The sequence below is a fragment of the Ursus americanus genome, chromosome 34, assembly GCF_024610735.1.
Source record: "Ursus americanus isolate L20-20 chromosome 34, mUrsAme1.1.p, whole genome shotgun sequence".
NCBI lineage: Eukaryota > Metazoa > Chordata > Mammalia > Carnivora > Ursidae > Ursus > Ursus americanus.
Window position 1 is genome coordinate 10,314,137 of NC_142160.1, and position 17,879 is coordinate 10,332,015.

The 17,879-nt window shown below is 47.1% G+C and overlaps 1 protein-coding gene across 1 annotated transcript in view; it reads left to right on the forward strand.

The window, feature by feature from the left end:
- The window catches only part of PGM5 (phosphoglucomutase 5), a 184,566-nt gene extending 169,393 nt beyond the window's left edge, over nt 1-15,173 (forward strand). The window contains exon 11 of the mRNA XM_045772609.2: nt 13,690-15,173. Coding sequence (XP_045628565.1) covers nt 13,690-13,779 — 90 coding nt within the window. The 3' untranslated portion in view covers nt 13,780-15,173. The remainder of the gene's footprint in view (nt 1-13,689) is intronic.
- Nucleotides 15,174-17,879: the final 2,706 nt, after the last annotated feature.

Genomic DNA, 17,879 nt, shown 5'->3' on the forward strand with positions numbered 1-17,879 from the left:
CATCAGGGAAATACAAATCAAAACCACAATGAGATACCACCTCACATCAAAATTTGAGTTTTAAATACTGGCAGGAAGATGATTACAAAACAAAAGCAAAACCCTGTGTGAAGGACTCCTAGTAATTGTGGGCTAGGTGATTCAATCTAACACTCCCTCTGGGGAAAAAAAGAAGCTGAATGAAATACTTAAAAGCATTTTGGGGAAAGCATCAGTGAGCAATGACCTAATAAGTTGGTAAGTCAAACAGGGAAGAGGTTGGAGCTCAGGGAAATGAACCAGAGCACCTTCCATGCTAAGGTACTTGCCTATCAAGGAGAGGTGCTAGGAACAGCTGCCTTTGGCAAATTACACAAGGTGTGGGTGACAGGCCTCAGGTCCTGGTGGTCCCTGCCACACAAAGGACTAACCGGGGGGTGGGGGGCAGCTAAGAGGCACACCGGTGTGGCAGATTCGTGTGGCTGAAGGAAAAATGGTTAGAGTTAAGAACTCATCCAAGGCAGAGATCTTGGCACACCAACCACTGTTCTCCCCTGTAAACTCAAAGGGAATCATCCCAAAAGTATGCAGTGTAGACTGCAGTCCAGAGGGCTATAAATCCACAACTGTGAATAACCGGTTGGAGGGAGCTATTATAAGTCTCAAGTTGTTTCTATAACTAATTTTTTTAAAAAAATGGCCAGACAACTATGAAGGATGACAAGACACTTGAAGAGACAAAGTGACATGCACTGGAATCAATAGAAAATACGGAATAGAGGGTAAACCACATAAAGGGATCCAGTGAGGTGTAACAGAGTTTAATTGGAATCTCAAAAGGAGTGGAGAGCTGGGATATTGGTGAAACTGGAAGAGATTATAGCTGAAGATTTCCAGAACCAACGAAGAGGAAGTCAACCCACTGGTTCTAAAAGCCCAAGCAGGATAAATAAATGTAAATTCACATCTAAACGCATCAGACTAAAACTGTAGAAAATCAAAGATAGACAAAAATAAAAAATAAAAATCAAGGATACAGTTGTTTGACAACTAATTTTTCAACAGCAACATTGAAAATCAGAAGACGGGAAGAGATAACAGTCTAGAAATGGTCTTTCTAAAATGAGAACAAAATAAAGACACTTAGACAAACAAAAACTGAGAGACTAGGCTGCTAGCAGACCCGCACAAAAACGAATTCTCAAGGACATCCTTCAGTTAGGAGGAATGAAAAGCAAAGAAAGCCTGAAAAGAAGGGTCGATTTGTATAAACGTTGGCTGTATAACACATTAATAATAATGCCTTCTGGTTCTGAAAATATTTCTCATGTTCTGTTCTAGAGAAGCGACATATACCACCACAACAGTTGTGAGCACCAGGAGAGGAGTCCTGGTTAGGGTATGCTAAGATGCTTGCGTATCCAGGAGGAAAATAAAGGCATAGATCATTATTAGACTTCGATAAGTCAGGCATTCGTCTTGCAATTTCTAGGTAACCATCACAAAAAATATAAGAGAAAAGGGTTTAACTTCCAACCTAAGAAAGGAAAACACAGAGAACGTAACTTAAAAAAAAAAATCAGTGGAAGAGAAAAAAGAAAAACAGGTGGGTCAAAAAGCATATAAGATGGTAGATTTAAACACAAATATATTCATTATTTCTTTAAATGCAGATGAAGTAAATGCCCTGGGGAAAAGACAGAGGCTGGATATTTTTTTAAAAGACAAAAGCTCATTATATGAGACACATCTTTAAAAAAAAGGAAAATCTGAAAGTTAAAAAAAATGTTAGAAGAGACATAAAAATAGGCAGCTCTTTCTGCCCACGGGTCCTGTCCCCATGCTTTTAGTAAAAGGTATATACACATAATAACCAAAACTCTAGCTTTATTTGTTTCAGATAAAGGTTTACTGTTGGTAAAGATAAAGAGAGACTCTTTTTAATGATCAAAGGTTTAATTCCCCCCCCATTTAGACCTAACAATCTTAAAACTACAAAGCAAACAATTGACAAAACCATCAGAAGAAATAGAGAAATCTACAATCACGCTGGAATATTTTAACACCCCTCTTAGCAATTACCGGAACAAGTAGATACAAAAATTAATAAAACTATAGAATATTTGGATAACATAGTTAACATGCCTGACTCAGTGGGCATATGCAGATACTTACACCAAATAGTATCAACATGTAAATTCTTTGCATGCCACAGGAACACATCGAAAAATTAACTATGTGCTAGGGAATGAAATAATCCACAGTACCATGACAAGGGCAGTTAAAATGAGAAAGTAATAACAGAATGGATAGGGAAAAGCATTTGGCAACATGCATTTTTCAAATCATCTATTCACGATAAACATTTTGCAGCTAGGCATCCAGAGAGAGTCCTTTAACTAGAGAAAAATCTTGGAGATATGCTAGGTGTGCTGAATTTAATAAATTCATTTAGAGCTGAGATAGGCTGGGGGTCCAGAAGTATAAGCATCAGCTTTACATATAATTTGTGTGTGTAACTTTTATGTGCTTCCCGGTGATGGCTATGTTTCATAGTTCTTAAAAAGGCAGTTTTTCAAATAGTGTACCTGGAACAGAGAAACCTTTAAAGGCATGAAGACTAATTATTTTTAAGCTTTTTTGAAAGTGAGTTCAGTCTGGGGTAGTGAGAGACAGCGCACCTTTGTGGTTAAAATCAAGGCACTGACTAGGTTCGGAGCTCAGCTCTGCCCCTTGTCTGCAGTGTCTGAGCCTCCGTTTCCTCATCTGTAAAATGGGATCATGCCACGTGCCTCATAGGCCTTAAAGAACATTAACTCAAAACATGAATTGGCGTAGTGGTCCGCATGTAGTGGGTACTCAGTCTCAGCTATTAAAAATTGTCGGGGCACCTGCGTGGCTCAGTTGATTAAGCGTCTGACTCTTGATCTCAGCTCAGTTCTTGCTCTCAGGGTTGTGAGTTCAAGCCTCGGGCGGGGCTCCAGGCTGGGTGTAGAGGCTACTTAAACAAAAGAAATTGCTAAAGCAGAATCAAAACTTTGGAACCTGAGGCACAAACTAGAGGGCAAAAGGAAGCATTCCCCCTTCCCAAAATTTTGGCCAAGCCAGTGAATCACTTCTCCGTCTGGCCGTGGAGCCAACTCTATCGCCTGTTTCCTAAACCCAGCTGGGAAACATGACACTTTCTGGCTTCCAAGACTGCTGAGGCAAGAGCAGGCATGGACCTGATGCTCAGAGTAGGACGCTGTGTATGTAGCAGGTGAGGCCTCGTGGCCGCCCCCGGAGGCAGAGCCATGAATGCAGGGCTGGGGATGCCACCGAGGGCCATGTTGTACCTCGTTTCATGTTTACAACAACCCCGTGAATCAGGAATTATTATTAGCATCTCAATTTCAAAAATGAGGCACAGAGCGACGAAGAACCTTGTCTAGTAAGCGCCAAAGATGGAATTAAACCCAAGCCTGACTGATTCATGCATTCAACCCGCAGACTATGTGGCCTCCCGTTTCACTTGCACCTGAGCTGCCTTTCCCACCTCATGAATAGTCAAGCAATGGATCAGCCTAGAGCACTGTTGAGACTGCTTACCTTTTGCTCTGGTCAGCTGTTATTGCTTAACAAACCACCTCCAAACGCAGCAGCACACTGCAACAATGATTTCGGCATGCTCACGGCCCCTATAAGTCAGGAATTTGGACATTGGCAGAATGGGATGGCTTACCCCTGCTCCATGATGTCTGGAGTCTTCCACGGGAAGACTAGGATTGAGAGGGACTCAAATGGCTGGGATCTGGAATCTTCTGGAGGCTTCTTCACCTTTTGGCCATGTGAGAGTCAGACTTCTTACACATAGGGTTGCTCAGGGCAATATGGGGCAGCTGCTGGCCCTTCTGTGACCCAGGCTCAGAGAAGCCACATACCAGCATGTCTGCAAACTCTATTGGTTGAGTAAGGCTGCCAGGTTTCAAGGGAAGAGGGACTAGACCCCCATCTCTTAATGGGAAGAATTTCAAAGGATTTGCAGGCACGTTTTAAAAACGCTACCTCAATCTTATCCTTCTAATTGGCTTCAGAATATCAGATATAGTAAAGATGGCCCCTCCCCTAAAAGCAAAAGACAGTTCAGCAGCATAGAGTTTCCAAGGCATATTCTTTTTCTTCCTACCTTCTGATTTAGAAATTGTTTTTGAAATGCATTCCCCACTTCATATTAGTGACTAGTGTTTTCATCAGTCAGAATGGGCTAGATAATGTCTTGCTAACCAACAACTCAGAAGTCTCAGTGTCTTAAAACCACCAGTGAAAACGAAGGTTTATTTCTTATGCACATTATGTATTCACCACACCTTGGGGGGCTGCTTTCCTCCATGTTGCTTGCTGTCTAGGGTCTAGGCATCTGGAACATTGCTGGTTTCCATAATCAGAAGGGCTTTGGCTCAAAACGACCACATCTCCTCCACTTTTAACCCAGTGGCTGGAAATCGTCAAAAGGCCCTACCTGGCCGTAGAAGGACCTGGAAGCTCACCCTTCTGTGTCAGGGAGGAGAGGAACGCCAGGCACTAGTATGTGCCTCTAAGGGCTACCAAAGTGACTACTAATGCCATGACAGAAAGGGAGCTTACATTTGTTATCTTGAATAGTTAGTTTTTCGGAGCCTGGACCAGCGAGGGCTTTGGAACCAAATTATTTGTTAACTAACCTTTTCAAAGCTTGTAAATGGGAGCTCGTTTGGATGAATGTGAACCAGTATTGGAATGTGTTGAGATTCTGTTATACAAACCAAATGTAAAAGTCCACTGAACACCACACATCTGGGGAGACGTGGGGAGGCCACATGGGGCCCCCAGCTGGCTGGGATTTCATGATCCTGCAGTGCACCTTGAGGAAAACCCCACGACTAGCTGTGTCTAGGAATCACTGGTCTTCAGGGATATCCCCCATAGTCCTGGTGCAGGTTCCACGTTGGGCCCTGGGTTATGTAGCCGTAAAGCCCAGATGCCCTCCCAGGGTGGAGAGGGTGTAAGATCTGGCTTGAGCGCACCTTGAGGCCCAGTTGGGAGCTTTCTGGTAATACATCCATAGGTCTCTTCTTTTCCATGTGAAGACACACTCAGGAGCAAAAGCCATGCTCAGAAGCAGCCTCATGGGTGTGTGTCACCCTCACACTCACACTCCTCCCCCGCACATCACTCAGAGCAGTGAACTTCCTGCAACAGGATATGAGGGGCTGCAGGGCATGCACCCCATGGTGAACCCGGGAGTCAGAAATTCAAATGACAGGCAAATAACTCACCAGTGTGTTACAGGACAGCCAGGCATAAAACAGAGGGAAATTGTATACACACACACACACACACACACACACGCATATTTTGTGCTAGCAAAAATACGAGATGACAGAGGAGATTGGGTGGCCGTGGACCTCCCCTTTGCCTACCCCAGTGTAGTCATGACAGGTGCTTCGGTGTTAGTTCCATTCAGTTCCTGGTTTGGAGGATGATAGCAATGCCTACACACGCCTGCCCCCGCTGGGCGCCGTGCACGTTCTGAGTGTTTCCTATTCATGAGCTCATCTCATCCTCGCGGCTGCTCTGTGGGTCAGGGCCCCCTACTTTGTGTACGGAGCATGAGGGCTTATGGCGGTTAGGTGGCTTACAAGCTCACGCAGCTCGTCACCACTCTTCCGTACCGCTCCCTCCAGAATGAGTAGCATGACACTTTGTAAGTGTGGTTTTCAGACCTGGGTATGCATGAGAATCACTTTGGGAGCTTGTGGGGGCTAGACCCTCCCTGACTGGTCCCCAGATTCACCGAAACGGCATCGCCATGGTGGGACCCACAGTAGCATCCACGATGATTCTTCCCTCGTCTTTAGGTAACGGGCTTCTGACCAACCTTTGGGGAATTTCTTTCGAAATTTTAAACCCATCTGTCAGGAGCAAGGCTTCCCGGGATCTGTATGCAGAAAGCCAAGCTGAATCTCATTGTCGTTCCAACCTTAGGAACCATGTTTTTAAGAAGTAATTGATTACCTAGACCCTGGCTTTCGGAAGTGGTTGGAGCAGAGGGACAGAGGTGAACGCTTTCAAGGAGAGTCCTTTGAGCAACACCAACGGGACAGTGGTCCTTTTTTTTTTTTTTTTTTTTTAAATCTTAGCCCCTGCTTTCAATCCTGCAGTTGTATTTCTGCTAACAATTCCGTGAATGGTGGTAACGGAGTGGGCAACCGTACTTTCCCTCTGTACTAGCAAGTGTGTTTCGCATCAAGGAAACCTTTGAAGTCTGTTGTGAGTGTACCCAATGAAGAGAAACGTGAAAGACACAGGAGGGACATTTGAGGAGGGTGGGCAGAAACTGTGGCGATCTGAACCAGCTAGTCATTTCCCAGCCTGTCACACTGTCTTTGACGGCAGAAAGGAGGCTCGAAAGGGAGAGGAGGGGGAAGAGGAGGAGGGAAGGAGCGACCAGGGGGCAGTTCTATGAATTGTAAGCTGTCACATCTCACAGGTTGGTCTGCATTTGCAGCACAGGACAAGAACAGGGCACCGAGACTCTGCCTGATGCCTGTCCTTGGTGCCCATAGATGCTGGCCAGCGGTTTGGCCCTGTCCCCTTCCCCATCCTTGCAATACTTCTGAGTGTGGAGCCAAATGGAGCTCACATTTGAACAAATAAGAAAACGGGCTTCGTGACTCTTCTGTTTTATTTTGGATTTGCAGCCTAGGGGCTGCCTTTCACCTCCTAAAGTCCGCAATCAATTATAGGAGTGGGGAGGGTGGTGGGGAAGCATGCCGGGCCTGCTCAGTGTGGTTTCTAGTAGGCTTGTCACTGCCGTCTCCAAGGGCTTGTGTGGTTTCCGCTTTGACTCAACTTCTTTGGGAGTGTTTCGTCAGCTTGTATCTTGGGATGGCTCTATGCCCCTCAGAGGAGAGCTTTTGTGGAAGCCAGGCTTCTGATGTTGACAAGATAGATGGTTCCCTGTGTCCGGCTCAAAATTCAGACTTAGGTGGTCATGTTTCACAGTCTCCATTTTGGCTAATTTTAGTTCTATTGTGGATCAAGACAGGTGGGTGTGTTGCATGAGAAAGGAGTTAAAGTCGGGGCTGTGGTTGTATGGATTGTAACAAAGAGAAGAATGTTGCAGTGTTTAGCATTTTCACTTCCTTTTTATTTATTTATTTTTTAATTTATTTTTATTTGTTTAAATTCAGTTTAACATATGGTTTCAGTTGAAACATATTCGTTTCATAGGTAGGATTCAGGGAGTCATCAGTGGCATGCAACACTCAGCGCTCATTACTTCAGGTGCCCTCCTTAATGCCCATCACCCTTCATTTGTATTAGCAAAAACATATTTGATTTTGTCTTTAGTAATAATTCCTGTTCTGGATGTTTCCCAGATGGGTTTAAAATAGCCAGTCATCCTTCTTATCTAAAATCTGGGTGATTGTAACCAGGGTGGCATCTAGCCTCTAGGGTTCCCTTGTGCAAACTGGAAGAACTGTCCAGGGGAAGGCTCGGGATAATGAGGCTGGTGGACAGCATCTTAGTGGGGAGATGGAGGCACCCCTTCCACTGGGAAGATGCCTCCCCTTGCCATCTTCTGAGATGGGCTTGGGATGGGTTTCCACCCCCACTTACCCCTTTGGGCAGGAGCCCTTCTAAAGTGGGCTTGGGGGTTACAGATCCCTGTCCTTGACTCTCCCTGCTACTCTGTGTGAGTGTTCAGGATTTAAAGGGCACTATCATCAGAAACTCTCCAATGCTCGGATGTATTGGAAACAAAGTCAGAGGACGACTCCATGTTTATAATCCTGACAGGTATGGATTGCTCCACAACTCCTGGGCTACAAGCAATGTCACACTGCTGTGTTGTGCAGATCAGACGATCTCTAACTTGGTCATCCCAACCTGAGTTGTCAGGAAGCTCAGTAGTGGCCATTTGGGATTCTGTCCGTTTTCCGGAGCATCGAAGACCACACAGAAGGGACAGAGGTCCGGCAAGGGTGCACGCCATCCTGGGCAGAATGAGGGCCTCCACTGCTGCCCTGTGACACCAAGTCTGTGTGTTGTCCCCGCCATATGTCTGGGGCACTGCTCTGGGCAATGGCACGGGCTCTTTAACCCCGTTGTCCTTGCCACTGTCCATAGGCCTCCCTCCCTCCTTGGCATTGCTGATGCAAGGGGGTTTAGGTTCCCGCCATTTCCCAAACACAGAGTCCTTTCCCTTTGCTGTATTCCTGGGTTTGACAGCTTTCCTTTCGTTTCAACTCTGGATGATGAAGCCTTCCTCCCAGCCCTTGGTCCATGTTAGTATTTAGCGCTAGTTAGAATCCCTCAAAAACCTAGTAACCCTTCCCAGGTGGAGAGGGGTTCCTGGCCTAAGAGACATGAAGCCTGGACTCTCCCTTGGGTTGAGGAGGAGGCAGGTGGGGGAATGGATGGACAGTTGGCATGAGGCAGTTTCTCAGTAATCACCCACTGTGTTAAACCCTGGACAACTCACCTAATTGCCTAATTTCCCAAGCCCGCCATTTTCTTTAGCAACTCTTCTGGGCAAGACACATATTTTGGGGGAAACAGACATATGTAAGAAAAGCTTTGCCTTCTAGTCGCTTAGAGTTTAGTGGAAGTGTGTAGAGGAAGAAAGAGGGGGAAAATCAACTCTACAAATTCCTGTAAGTCAAGATAAAAAGGAATCAGTAGAGAAGCAAGTGAGTGTTGGGAGAATGGAGGGAGCCTAGCTGGGCGGGGTGGGGTCGTCAGAAGATCTCAGGAAGGAGGCCCTGAGGGATGGGTGAGATAGCAACAAGGTTCTAAACTGACAGAACAACGCATGTGGAAGTGGAGATGAGAGACTGATGGGCTGCCTCAGGCTGGGGGGGGGGTCACAGTTTCAGGGGTGCAGAGGCGTGAGACAGGGGCAGGCAGGAGATCGAGGAGGGCTCATGGGAAGGAAGAGTGTCGTCACTTCCTGTGGCTGCTGTAACAGTCCCCCAGACTGGGGGGCTTCAGACAATAGAAATGGATCGCTCCTGGTTGAGGGGGTAGCATTCTGAAATCGTGGGGTCGGCAGCCCCGCACTCCCTCTGGAGGCTCTGGGAGAGAACGCTTCTTGCCTCTTCCACCATCTGGCAGCTGCTGACGCTGTCTGGTGTGTGGCTGCGTCACTCCCACCTCGGCTCCGTCTTCACTCAGCTCCTCTATGTGTGTGTGTGTGTGTGTGTGTGTGTGTGTGTGTGTGTGTGTGTGTGTGTGTGATCTCTCTGACTCTCTCTTATGAGGACAGCTGTGATTGCATTTAGGACCCAGCTGGAAATCCAGGAAGATCTCCTCATCTCAAGGTCTTTATCGCATCTGCAAAGAACCTTTTTTTCCCCCAAAGAAGGTCACATTTATAGACTCCGGGGACTAGGGTCTGGTATCTTGTGGGGCTATTATTCTGCCCACCAGAGAGAGTGAGGCCCAACCATCAAGAGCCTGACAGCCACGCCGAGAGGGGCTGAGAGCAGCCGTGGAGGGATCATCCGGGACTTTTACATGAGGGTGTCAGATGAATGAGTGTGGTCCAAAAAGCTCAGTGTGGTGAGGCTGCGAACGGGTAGGGGATGCAGGTGACTGTGTTAAGGAGGCAGCAGTGGGACGAGGAGCAGTGGGTGGATGGGGAACCACTGTGGGAATATGATTGATGGGTTTGGCCTCTGCTTGAATGTCGGGGGGAGAGAGAAAGACTCACCAAAGGGCACTTCTGGCCCAGCCGTTGGAGAGATTAGTGCGGCATGCTGGTGTGGCCATGAGCTGAGTTGGTGAGGATTTTAATTTTGGTTTGCAAGAAGTTTTGTTTTTAATAAGGAAAGAGGCTTTTTCTCACTGGTGGTAAAAAGCTGAGTGATGATGGTCCCTCAACATGATCCAAGAAAAATATAATTTGGGTGAGTTTATTGGATTAATATAACTTTGTCTTAATTTGTTTCAAAATTTTGATTAATTTTAGAGCACACAGAGACCAAGATTAGCTCAAGAAATCCAAGGGAGGGTCCTGTCCTAGGGCCAGGTCCTAGAGACCAGACCTGGAGCAGAATTGTAGACTCAGGGCCCCCTGGCAGGAGTGAATGGATCTTTACTTGAGAGATTATTGGGATTCACACCATTCTTTTCTCTCTACCAAATCTTCATTATTTCCCTCGGCTCTCTTTAATTTTTTTTTTTCCTGATTTCTTTCTGCTTTCTTGTAACTTTTTGTCATCTTTCTCAGAGTCCCTGTTTTCTTACAACCCGTGGATTACCATGGCGCCTTATACCCTCATGGTTAATCAATTATAACCTCGTGGTTAATTTGACTCCCACTGCTAACTGGCTCATTCTTTCATTACCTATCAGTTTAACCTCTGAGGGAAAGAATCTGATCAGCTCGTTCAAGTTTTGTCCCGGGCCATCTGGCAGGTTGCTGGCCAGCCTCTGATGGCTGCCTGAAGGTCAGGGACCCACTCCTGGTCCAGTCAGCTGTGGCCAGGGGTCGGAATTGCGTGATGCAAGCAAGAAAACTGAGCCTTGGGCTGGAGCAAGGAATTTGACAGGTACAGGAATGAGCACACCTTAGAGCAATGGTTTGCAAAGTATGGTCCCTAGACCCCCAACATCAGCATCACCGGCACCTTGTTGGAAATGCACATTCTTGGGCCCTACCTCAGACCTCCTGGATCAGGAACTCAAGGAATGGACCAGCAGTTCACACTTTCACAGACCCTCCTGGTGATTATGATACACACTCAAGTTCGAGAACCACTGCCTTAAACTAAGCAAAGAGCATATGGACTAAAACCAAATGTTGGAATGAAATCATGAGAGGAGGTCAGGCCATTCAGTGGGGTGTCGATGCAAGCTACCCCTAAGAATTAGGAGAAAGTAGCATTCGTTATCAATTCCTATTTTATTGGCACTAGAAGGTCTGTGTCTTCTGTCGGTGAGTGATCTGCATTCTCTTGAGTGGTATTACCTGCCCTGAACGAGGAACTAGGATAAATACAGTTATCCCCATGCCCTCCTCCCTACACCCACACTTCCTAGACTGTCTGAATGCTCCCTCCTCCTCAAGACCAGCCCAGCGCTGAGTTCCCTCCACAAATTCTGACAAATCCGGCTTAATAAGTGATTGCGTTTCCAGTTAGGGTTTTGTTTTTCTCCAAAAAAATCAGTTAACTATTTACTTTGAGTCTTGTGACATTCAGATCATTGACACCTCTGCTGTCCGTTGCCGGCCAGGGGAAGAAGTTCATTTGGTTAGGGGTTTGTTTTTATGGCCGTAATTTGCATGCACATGAATCAGAACCACCAGCACAACATAAAGAGGGGATGGGAGAAAGAGGGAAAGGAAAAACTCTCTCTGTGCTTCCAGGGAGCACGAAGAGGTTAAAACCTAATACAGGACCGGGCTGAGGGTGACGTTAGCTAGATGCAAGATTTAAAGAGGCAACAAAACACATCAGCAATCAAAATAAGTATTGCAATGCAGTATTTTTAAAAATCAAAATCGATGCAGTTAAAACCTATGATAAACCAAGTACCCAAATTTTCACTAGAGACAGGCTCCAAATCCGTCTTTAGCCGGATAGGCTTATTACCTCAAGATGGCAACACATATGCCCCCCGACTCTCCAAGATGGAGGAAGGACGTTTGGAACCACAGTGTGAGTGCTGTTGGGTGGACACACTGCCAGCTCGGTTTGCTGCGAGAGGGGCATTCACTGCTCCCTATTCTGCATAGAAAAGTTGTGTCAAGCACTTCTAGAAAAAAGATGCTCTATTCCTCACTGATTAAAATCTCTATGAGTTTGTTTTCTTTATTCACGAAGTGTGGTCTTGGAACTTCAAATGCATTCATATAACCAGCAACGCTTTTCTGTTCTTGCTCCGTGTAGATGGCTGGTCCGTCCTGTCTGACCCCTCCTCTGAGCTGGGACTTGTCTGGTGCAGTGGGTGACGATCCCACTGTTCCCTCATCTCTCCTCCTTCACTCCTTTTATCTACTCTGTCTTCCCTATCATTCCTTGTATCCAGATGAGGGGACTGGAAAGAGCAATAGAGGAGGTGTTACTCTCTTCTTAGCTCAGCCACCAAACGGACGTGGGACCCTGGGCCCGTTATGGCTCCTGTCTGTTGCTTCAATTTCCTCCTCTGAGACAAGAAAAACTCAAAACTAGATCATCCCATGTTTCTGTCTGCTTCTTGAGCTCTGTGCTTCCCATTCCGCATCAGAAATCTCACATCCACAGGCTTCTAACATCTTCTAGTGTCTCCCTTTGCCTGATGAATTAAATCCTTACGCCTGGCATTGCCATGCCTCCATACAAAGCTTGCTCACTTGTTACTCAGGACTGGCGTGTGTCTACACTCCACTCAGGACACACAGGGCTACTTGTGCTCGTCCTCGGACCCTGGACATCTGCTCGTGCCTTGTTGACCGCTTAGTATGCATGCATTCCCTCCATCCCTGTGTCTGTCAGGTATACGGGAGGGTTGCGATAGCAGAATCCCCCTCGCCCTTCCAAAAATGAAAGGTTTTATCTTCCTCAACATGGTATCTTTGTCTCTTCCCTTCTGCTAGCATTTTTCAAACTTCTCTACCATCAGTACCCCTGTATTATATTTGTCTTTAAAGGGACTCACATTATTTTCACTTAAATCTATTTATTTATTACAGAAAGTTTGCATCTACGTGAAAAAAATAACAATATCCCTTGATAAATGAAAGCTCGCCACGAAAATGAATTCAGGAAGATACACAGTGGTATTAGCTTCTGTCTAGGTACCGCTTGCCGGTGGCAGGCTGTTTGGGTTCGTGTATTAAAGATTGACAGCCAACAGAGTTTCTCCTGAATGAGATTAGGAGGATGGAAGAAGCATGGAAAGTGGGGTGATTTTCTCAATGTTTTTGGGTAACACCACGTCCATGAACCATTTAAAATAATCTCCCACATCATCTTTGTGTATGAGCTCGTGCTCCACGCTTCGGAAAACAATGCCTTACTTCTGTGGAAGGATAAGCAGCTAGAGGGCAAGAAATGATTCTCCTCTCTGTGTCCTTTGCCTTTCTGAGAATCTACTCCTTAGGCCTCTAAACCACCCTCCTTCTGGGGGACACTGAGCACCTCATGAGCCACCGTGTTATTTGGTGGGAAGAAATGAGTAGGCATTTCTGCAGCATGAGCCGATGGATTGGTGTGCCTTCTGTGAGACATCAAGATAGTAGGTTCTGCGGGCCTCTGGTCTTAGGCTGGAGAATGAGTGTGTTTCCTCAAGTTCTTGTGCGTGTACGTGTCTGGGCAGGGTGTACATGCTGTGGGGAGAGAGTAGGAGAGGAAGACTGGATTTTTCTGAACTTCCTTAATTCACAAATCTCAGTTCATGAAATTCTCCAATGCTCTGGGAGTTGGGTTGGTGGGTTCCTGTCTGAGATCGGTGTTTTGGTGGAGCTGGATAAGACTCTGGACACCATCTCCTCCCCTAGCCCCCCCCATCCCACCCTACCCACTCTACTCTCCTTTTATGGTTGAGGAACCAGGGTGTAGGGAACAGGTGTTGGGCCAGTGGTAACTCCTCCTTTAAGCTGAAAATTGGAGTTGAATCCAGATGCTTGCGACAGAAACCAACCACAGTGGCCCTCCTATGACTGATGTGAGTTGCTCACAGACTTTTCCCCTCCTTTTCCAGGCTGTGCTGAGTCCTCTTATAGCCATCGCGCTGAAAATATCCCAGATTCATGAGAGAACCGGCCGGAGAGGCCCCACTGTCATCACCTGAATGGAGGAAAGATCAGTCACCAGGGCCAAAAGAGAGCGCTTGGCGAGAGACACTTCACCCACGCCTTCTTGCTACCTGTTTGTGCCTTTTATGACTTTGAAAAAAAAAAAAAACCACAAAAAAGATAATTTGTTAGTGGGTGGGGGAGGGGTGGGTGGGGAGAGGAAAAAAATCAGTTTGTTTGGGTTTGGGTCAGTTCCTCCAAATGCCACAGGGTCTTCAGTTGTCTGGTAAAGCTGCACTATCATTTGGTATCTATATTTTATCACACAAAGGAACGTCACCTTTTGAGAAAGAGTAAGTGGGCCAGGAACGTGCCCATCATGGCATCTGCGCACTGTTGGGAAAGGTTCTGAAATCATGCAGAGCACAGTGCCAGCATTAGGCTAACCCCAAGCCACGGGTGCCGCTGGGCAGACCTAGGAAGACTCTCCTTGGCACGGTGGAGGACTTAGCTTTTCATCCTGGCTCAGGGCTCCCAGGGGGAACGTTGTGGAACTCCTCATGGCCGCTGGGCCCCGGATGGCCCACTCCCCCACTCTCCCATCTTGTGCAAGTCCCTGTGTCACCTTCTCTCACATCTTTGGAAGCATTCTACAGATCACCATGGCACACTTTCAACGAAGCACATCAAAGGGTGTTTTCCTCTCTAGTTTTGTAAATAATACCATTTCAGCTCTTAATCTGGCTGCATCCCTTCATATCCCACCATTCATTCGTGTGCAGGTGGAAGGCAGTTTCTTGGCAGCATGAATGCCTAACATTTCACCACATTTCACCAGCCCTCCCTTGACGACATCACGTAGGGTGATACAGGGGTTTATAGTCATTCCTCCTGGGAAGACAAAATACAAGCATGTCTGCATTCTCTCTGACTTTGCCTTCCCTTATCTCCCAGTAAGGGCCTGCTCTAAAGCAGTCGTTTGGACACAGTTCAGATCTTACTTAGAGTGGTTCTAGGAGACAATGAAATGTTAGCGGAGTAGAGAATAGACTGCTTGCTGGAAGAAAACCGTACTGGTGGTCATTAAGGACCCGATGAAATGGGGTGGGGGAGGGTGGCACCCCTGCCAGAAACCAGAAGGTCACAGCTGGCTTGGCCCTCTTTGCCCAGGAGAGGGATGCTGCGGCTCTAGCAGCTTCTGTCTGCACCCGGCCGGGGCACTCGGTGCGTGGGACCTGTCCTTGGGAACGACACTCTCACTCACCCTGTCGTTTGCACAGATGACGTGGTGCTCTTTGACTGTGAGGCAAGGGGGTTTTGCTGTAGCCAAGATGAGCACAAGCAGGGAGACGTTCCAGGGAAGGGATTTGTGTCCACTTTCTATCTCTGCTTCTGTCAGAAACTTGCTAGGACATGTAGTCGCCAATAAAAAAGAAATTCCTGACTTCAACCTGCGCATGGATTGTGGATTTTTGCATGTCTGTTTTGCCATGGGTGGTCACATTCTGATAAGTCTGTCTTTCAGAACACTGCCAAGGGCTGGCTTTCGTTCTTAGGACCCAGAAATTTATTACGTAAGTGGGACCAGAAAAGGCAGATTGCTCAAAACTGCCTTTGGGAGTCCTCAGAGATGAAATTGGCCACTGGTCTTTCCTCGTAAGTATCTTTGTTCCATAATCATAGAGGGCGGCTTTGAGCAGAGATCCTAAAGTCATGGAATTTATCAGCAACGCGTGTCATCTCCCTTAAAGCTTTGGTTCTCACCACCTTTACGTGGGGTCCGTGGTGGCCGTCCGTTGACTGCTCGGCTCTGTGTGGGTCCATGCAGCTGGATGTGTTATTAGGCTTAGCTCTAGGTCAGAAAATAGGTATTTTTTTCTCAAGTTGCTGAACTTTGAATCGTCTCTACCTTCAAAGTTCAAATGTAAGATAATCCTCACTTAAAAATTCTGTTTTTTAATTTCCAGCATGTGCGCCCAGCCGCCCAAGTATACATTCATTCATTCATTCATTCATTCAACAAACACTGGTTGAACAACTACTCTTTGCAGGGTCCTGTTTGTGGTGCAGTGAAGAGATGTATAAAACGTGATTTCTGCTCCTAGGAGTTTGTAATGTGGGCATGGGAGGCTATGAGAAAATACACAAAGAAGTGGGAGGACATGAATGTTCTAGCAACGTGCTATGGAAACACACGGAGGGATTGGCTCTGAGATGGCAGACTCTAGGCACTTGACGGGTTTCCCAGAGAGTGGAGTTTCCTGAGACTTGTCATCATGTCTATGATTTCATGACGGGTCAGTGTAGCCAGAGCAAAGACTGGGGGTTGAGAGGCTGGAGAGGAGGTTGGCATTGGGTCTCGTGAGAGGATGGCACTGATGCACGAGGGTGTAGGAGTCACGGGGTATAAATATCAGGCAGAGCACATGTTTGGGCCCAGCTATGGAAAGAAGCAGCTGCACAGCCACCTATTTTTTCAGAGCCTTTTCTCAGCGAGGTGGCCAAGGGGATGGCCCTGAGGTGGCTCTAGGTCACGGCCTTTCTTTCTGGAGCCTGCTCGACTTCACATTGCCGAGCAGTTATTACTGCTTTACATAAAACCCCCGCTTCTCTTGCTGAGCCACAGCCGCGTGTTGTCCTACCTTCTCCCCGGGAGAGGCGGAGGACAGGAAGGCACTTTTCTGCACGTCGTGGTCTTTATGTCTTAAAGATGAAGCTCCAGCCACCCGTCTTTCTTAAGAGTAAATGACTGGAGAGGTCCAGGAATTTTGTGGGGGACCACAGGAGGCTATCACAGAGGAGAGGGTGGATGGAGTGTGGCAGCTGTCAGGCCACTCTCGGGATGGGGTTCACTCCCAACATCCTGTGCCCCCAGGATGATGACAAGCGGCAGTGTCTACGGTGCAGTGATTCCCAACCAGGACAGAGTTTGGAAATGTGGGTGTATACGTGCCAGGGAGGCATTTAAGGGGAGGGGACCACGGATTCTAAATATCCTATAGGGGATACAGAATTGTTTTGCCTCATTCATGATCCTCGGGTTCATTAGCTGCCCTTGCAAACAGCGCGCTGCCATTATTAGAACGAGATGTTCATCCGGTATTACTGATCCAAGGTGCGGCCTCTATCCGCAGGATTCACAGAATAGTTTTTTATGGCATCTCAGGCGGATGGGCTTGGATATGACCTGAAGGCTTTCTACACATGGCGGCACTTGGACTGACAGTTCTCCGCAGATAATACAGACAGCCACAGGGATAACGATATGCCGACTTCTGATTGGCCGGCTGTGGGTCCGTGTCAGGCATGGGATTTACTTTGGCAGCGACAGCCATCAGCCATGGCAGGTGTGGGGAATTCGAAAAGCACCTGCGAGAGAGGGGCGTGCCCTAACAGGTGACTCCATTTTATTGCTTGATCGTGCACTGGGGAGTCTTGAAACACGTGCACACGGACATCCCAGACACCCGCCTTGGGGAGATTTCCCTCCCTGAGTGGAGAAGGGCCTGAGGAGTCGCGCACCTTTCGAAATGATGTAACCGCCAGTAAATCAGTGCTTGCCCTTCAGCTGTTACAAACAAGAGATAATCAGACGCAGCAGAGCTTAGCAGATGCCCGTCCCACTCCCACCAGCTGGAGTCCCTATCCGTGGAAATGGCTCATGCGCTTGACAGCCCACTAGGTATGTGAATCAGCCTAACCTGTCATGGAAAATTATAGAATATGGTGAAGCTATGCATTATAAGTCCACGTCTTTATCATCTTTTCATGTGTTTTACCACCCAGTGTGTGCCCTGCAATGCAGGCGAGCTGGGGAGTTACCTCACCGAAGACTCTGTGTTTAAGTCGAATCTTGAGGGATGGGTAGAGTTGCTGGTAAAAGTACTTGCGAGTTTTGGAGCGGAGAGGTCAAAAATACACATGCTACGTCTCGGATATGCGAAAGAGGCAGCATAATGCATTCTATGACTGACCTTGTCATGCTCACCTTCTAGGGAATGGAGGGGGGACTTAAAGCTGTCACTCAGAGGAAGGTTATAAGTTGAAAATAGTGGAGGAGGCGTCACCTCTGAGACTTGCCCTTCCTCATTGCCAGGCAAGCCCACCATTCACGTTTAAGAGAAGGGGATGAGCAAAGACTGTAGTGAATATTTGC